The sequence below is a fragment of the Alexandromys fortis genome, unplaced genomic scaffold (assembly GCF_014885135.2).
Source record: "Alexandromys fortis isolate MF-2015 unplaced genomic scaffold, M_Fortis_MF-2015_v1.1 scaffold_284, whole genome shotgun sequence".
NCBI lineage: Eukaryota > Metazoa > Chordata > Mammalia > Rodentia > Cricetidae > Alexandromys > Alexandromys fortis.
The window spans coordinates 986,393-991,081 of NW_026068160.1; the positions used below are offsets into that span (position 1 = coordinate 986,393).

Consider the following 4,689-nt stretch of genomic DNA (forward strand, 5'->3'; position numbering starts at 1 on the left):
AAAGGGGGGGGGGTGGAATCTGGAGCAAGGGCTCAGGGGTTAAGAGCACTGACTGCTCTTGCAGAGGACCCAGGTTCTGTTCCCAGCACCCATATGGGGACTCAACCATCTGGAACTCCAGCTCCAGGGGATCTGGCGCTCTGTCGTGGCCTGCAGAGAAGGTGCCAGCACACACAGTGAATACAGGCACATACAAGTAAAACCCTTATACACATGAAATAAAAATATTAAACCAGCAAACACACAGAAAATCAAAAGGTGGGCATGGTAGTTCATGCTTTTAATCCCAGTACTGGGAGGCAGGAGAATTACTGAGTTCAAACGCAGCCTGGTTTATAAAGAGAGCTGGGGGGGGGGGTGGCACACGCCTTGCCTTTGATCCCAGCACTCGGGAGGCAGAGGCAGGCGGATTTCTGTGAGTTCGAGACCAGCCTGGTCTACAAGAGCTAGTTCTAGGACAGGCTCCAAAACCACAGAGAAACCCTNGTCTCGAAAAACCAAAAAAAAAAAAAAAAAAAAAAGGGGGGGGGGGCTCCAGAACAGGCAGGGATACAGAGTGACCTGTCTCATAAAACAACAAAACAAAACAAAATTCAGGGTTGCAATAGGGTTCAATGGCTGGGTAGTGGTGATGCACTGGGAGGCAGAAGTAGGTGGAAAGCAGTGAGTTCAAGGACAGCATGGTCTATGGTCTATAGAGTGAGTTCCAGGACAGCCAAGGTTGCTCTGTCTCAAAATAGTCAAAAACCAAAACCAAACAAACATAAAAAACCAAACCAAAACAACAATAAAACTTAAAAACCCAACACAACAATATGGTTCAATAAAAGCACAGGCGTTTGCTGCCAACCCTGATGCTGGTTCTCAGAACCCAGGGGATGGACAAAGAGAACTGATCCCTGGTCAGTTTTTCTACCCTTTGTAGGCGTGTCCACACAAATTCACACCTAAAGCAAATAAAAAAGTTATAATCCTTTTTATTAAAAAAATTGAGGGGGCTGCTATCCAGCAGTTAAGAGTGCTTCCAAAAGATGACTTCAGTTCCCAGCATCTCTAACAGGTGCCCCAACAGTGCCTGTAACTCCAGTTCCCGGGGTCGAATGCCATCTTCTTACCTCTGCAGGCACCAGCACACACATGGCACATGCGCACATACACACACACACACACAGATAAAATAAATCTAAAACAAATAATAGACTCAGCACTAAGTGGTGACGGCAGAGCCAAGAGAGAGAGGGGCGCTTCTCGGGTGGGGGATGTGCCCACACAGGCTTCTATCTGATGCTCCAAGAGGTCCTGCTCTCTGTGAACCCACCACAGGAACACAGATGCCAGTCACTGCTCATGTCCCTGCCCACCTGGGTCAGCTGCTGTTCAGAGGCAAAGCCTAGGCCATAGACAGTGTTGGCTCGACTGTCTGCCCACTGCCCAAACTTCTGCGAGGTTTTGGTGAAGGTCATGTTGGGGGTGACTGTGCTGTTGATGATGGCCTGGGGATGAGGAAAGCAAGATTTAAGATCAGCAGGAGTGATAACGACCATCACCAGCAGCCTGCCTTGGACTACACAGTGGATTAAAAAAATAATTCTAGGCACCTGTCTCAGACTCAGTAGAAAGTCCCCACCCAGAATCTCCCAGAGGCATGACTTATGGGCCGAGCCCCGCCTCGGATCCCTCAGTGTGAGACTGAGTAGAATTCTTGGTGCACTGAGGTCTAGTATCCCCATCGTGACAATAGCGATGAAAGTCTGAGTGGATGAGGCCCCTGTGAGAGCCCCTGCTGAGCTAGGTCCCAGAAAGGCTCACTGATCCCCATTCCCTAAGTTACCCAGCCTCACATCCGGCTGTTAGCCCCGCCCCCGGCCCTGCTCAGACCTTGGCACCCCCGATGCTGATGATGCGGTACACGTTTCGGGTGGCATCGTAGAAATAGGACACAGTGAGTGCGTGCTTGCCCGCTGGGATCCAATTCCGCTTGGTAGTAGGGTCGATCTGGAAGACGTGAGCCCGGGTGCTGAAGATTGGCTGTTCCCTGAAGGAGGGAACAGAAAGTCTGTAGGAGCCCGGCGGTGGTGGTGCACGCCTTTAATCCCAGCACTTGGGAGACAGAGGCAGGCGGATCTCTGTGAGTTCGAGACCAGCCTGGTCTACAAGAGCTAATTCCAGGACAGGCTCCAAAACCACAGAGAAACCCTGTCTCGAAAAACCAAAAAAAAAAAAAAAAAAAAAAAAAAAAAAAAAAAAAAAAAAAAAAGAAGGTCTGTAGGGGCTGGTCACTTACAGCTAGGTCTGACCAGAGTAGGTGAGTGCTCACCTGGCTGTGGACATTGGTCAGGCTGAGCTGGATAGCATCTAAGGGGCACCCAGGGAGGTGACAGGAACCACTTGTTTGGTCTCTGGGGAGCAGCGATCCAGGGGTGCTCAGGCCAAGCAGGCCCTCCAGATGACTCCTGCATAAAAGCAGCAAGAAAGGAAAGGGGCAGAATTGGGTGATCAGAGCAGTAGTCACCGACAGTCTTAGCCCAGGCTGGCCTTGAAATCACCACGTGGCCAAGAATGCTTCTCTGGGCTCTGCTTCCCAAGTGCTGGGGTGACCAGCCTGCCCATCACACTCAGTCTCTGTGGTGCTGGGATGCAGCCCCCATATCTGGGCTGAGTGGTCTCTAGGTCTCTAGTGTCACCAGAGAGGTGACAGAGCGCCACCAAACTGCCTGGGCATGCGAATGCCATCCTCACCCTCCAGGTTACCAGCCACCAGGAAAGTGTCCTCCCACGGGAACTGGGCATGAGGCCAAGATCAAGTGAGTGACACATCTTATTCACCCCTTCCCATCTGACAGCCCCGCAGAGGCCTCGCATCAAAAGTGGGACAAAGCTGGACCAGTGGTGACTAAGGCGGTTAGACCACGCATCCCAGGAGTTCAAGGCCACCCTGGACAGCACCACCATAGACCCCCATCTCTGAGAATAAAAGGGGCGCTTCCAGGGGCCAAACCCGGAACTTAGGAACTCTCTGCTCCCACAAAAGAACCACTTAGCACACACCCCAAGGGCAAGGCTACACCTTGGAGTCCAAGTCAAGCCTCCAGGGGGCCCTAGCCTATTTAAAATGAGGGGCTGGAGATGTAGCTCAGCGGCTAAGAGCACCGGTTGCTCTTCCAGAAGTCCTAAGTTCAATTCCCAGCAATCACATGCTCACAACCATCTATAATAGGATCTGATTCTCTCTTCTGGTGTCCCTGAAGACAGGTCACTCATATACATTAAATAATAATACATAAATATTAAGAAAACGGGACAAAATGAAAGTTTGGCAAGGTGGCACACATCTGTCATCGCAGCACTAGGGAGGATGAGGCAAGATTGTTGAGACTTTGAGGCCAACGTGGCCTCAAACAGGACCTTACCTTATCTCAACACACACACACACACACACACACACACACACACACACACACACACAATGCATGCACACTGGCTCATCCCAGTTCCCACCATGTGAGCAGAGAACAAGACTGGGAGAAGGGGGCTCCCCAGCCTCCTGTGGGTGCCTGTACCCATCACTCGGAAGTTTTGGATACCCTCCTGAACCCCCAAATCTGCACCCGAGGGGACTGGAGAAGGGTCCTGCTGATGCAGTAAGGCAGGGTCAAGCTCCTGAGGTCAGCCCCCCCCCCCATGTTGTCCTGGGCAGCCGCTGTCACGGTCACAGGGTCTGAAATCGGAGCCCCCCTAGAAGGGCAGCTCCACTCGAGTCGGGGACGCGATTAGGACTGGCGGAGATTGGGGAAAAGGGTCCCCGAACCCAGGCCCTTCCGGTCGGGCCGCTCCTGTCGGGACTTGCTGAGATCGGGAAAAGTTACTCACCAAGTAGTCACGCGCCTCGGAGCGGCTGCGCAGGGTAGGAGATTCCGATCGCTCGCGGCAGGGCTCCTGACAGAAGCCCGGCGCCCGAATCACACTTCGGACCGGTCCCCACCCGCTCCGGGGCAGCCAGTGCGCCCCAACTCTGGAAGCCGCGGACCCGCAACTTTCCAAGCAGTGGAGCCTCGCGATTCCGCGTCTCCGACACCCAGACCCGGGGCTGGAAAACCCAGTGCAGCTGCGCCCCCACGCCCCAGGATCCCAGCCCGCACCCCAAGACTCCAGCCAGCCCCTCAGCCTGCACCCTTTATCACCCCGGCTCCCCTGCACAGTCTGCAACTTTGGAAACCGGCTTCTCCACCGCGCTCCCTATGACCCCCATGCCCAGATCGCATCTCGGGAGCTGAGGTCCCCCTGCCCGGCTCACCCCGCGTCGCCGCCGCCGCTGCCTTCGGCCCGCGCGCTCCGCGAACCCCGCACCGCGCCTTTGTCTGCGCCGCCTCCGGTCCCATCGCGGCCAGTCCCCGCGCCGCCCCGCCTCTGCCCAGCGCCCCCTGCTGGCCGGCGAGTGAGGGCGGGAGGAGGGAGGAGACCCGGAGAAAGAAGAATGGGGGAGGGCGGACTGCGGAGGGGGGAGGGGGGCTCCAGCGGGACTCTGCGGAGGGGGTTGGGGGAGGAGGCCAAGAACTGCTAGTGAATGGAGCAGAGGGGAAATGGGGTGGGGTGAAGGGGCAGAGGAAGGGGAGGGCACCAGGAGGTCAGGAGGAGGGACTCCTGGGGTGGTGTGTGTGTGGGGGGGGGGGGGGGGGGGGGGGGGGGAAA

At 55.3% G+C, this 4,689-nt stretch overlaps 1 protein-coding gene across 3 annotated transcripts in view; it reads right to left on the bottom strand.

The window, feature by feature from the left end:
• Window positions 1-4,579, bottom strand: part of Homer3 (homer scaffold protein 3) — a 9,787-nt gene extending 5,208 nt beyond the window's left edge. Inside the window, exons 1-5 of one of the 3 annotated variants that reach the window (XM_050127693.1) lie at window positions 4,295-4,579; window positions 3,871-3,936; window positions 2,318-2,453; window positions 1,879-2,035; window positions 1,362-1,493 (exon numbers count right to left, since the gene is read on the bottom strand). In XM_050127693.1, coding sequence (XP_049983650.1) covers window positions 1,362-1,493; window positions 1,879-2,035; window positions 2,318-2,331 — 303 coding nt within the window. In that variant the 5' untranslated portion in view covers window positions 2,332-2,453; window positions 3,871-3,936; window positions 4,295-4,579. Of the gene's footprint in view, window positions 1-1,361; window positions 1,494-1,878; window positions 2,036-2,317; window positions 2,454-3,870; window positions 4,217-4,294 lie in introns of those variants that run through there. The other 2 variants (XM_050127691.1, XM_050127692.1) reach the window with 2 other exon arrangements.
• Window positions 4,580-4,689: the final 110 nt, after the last annotated feature.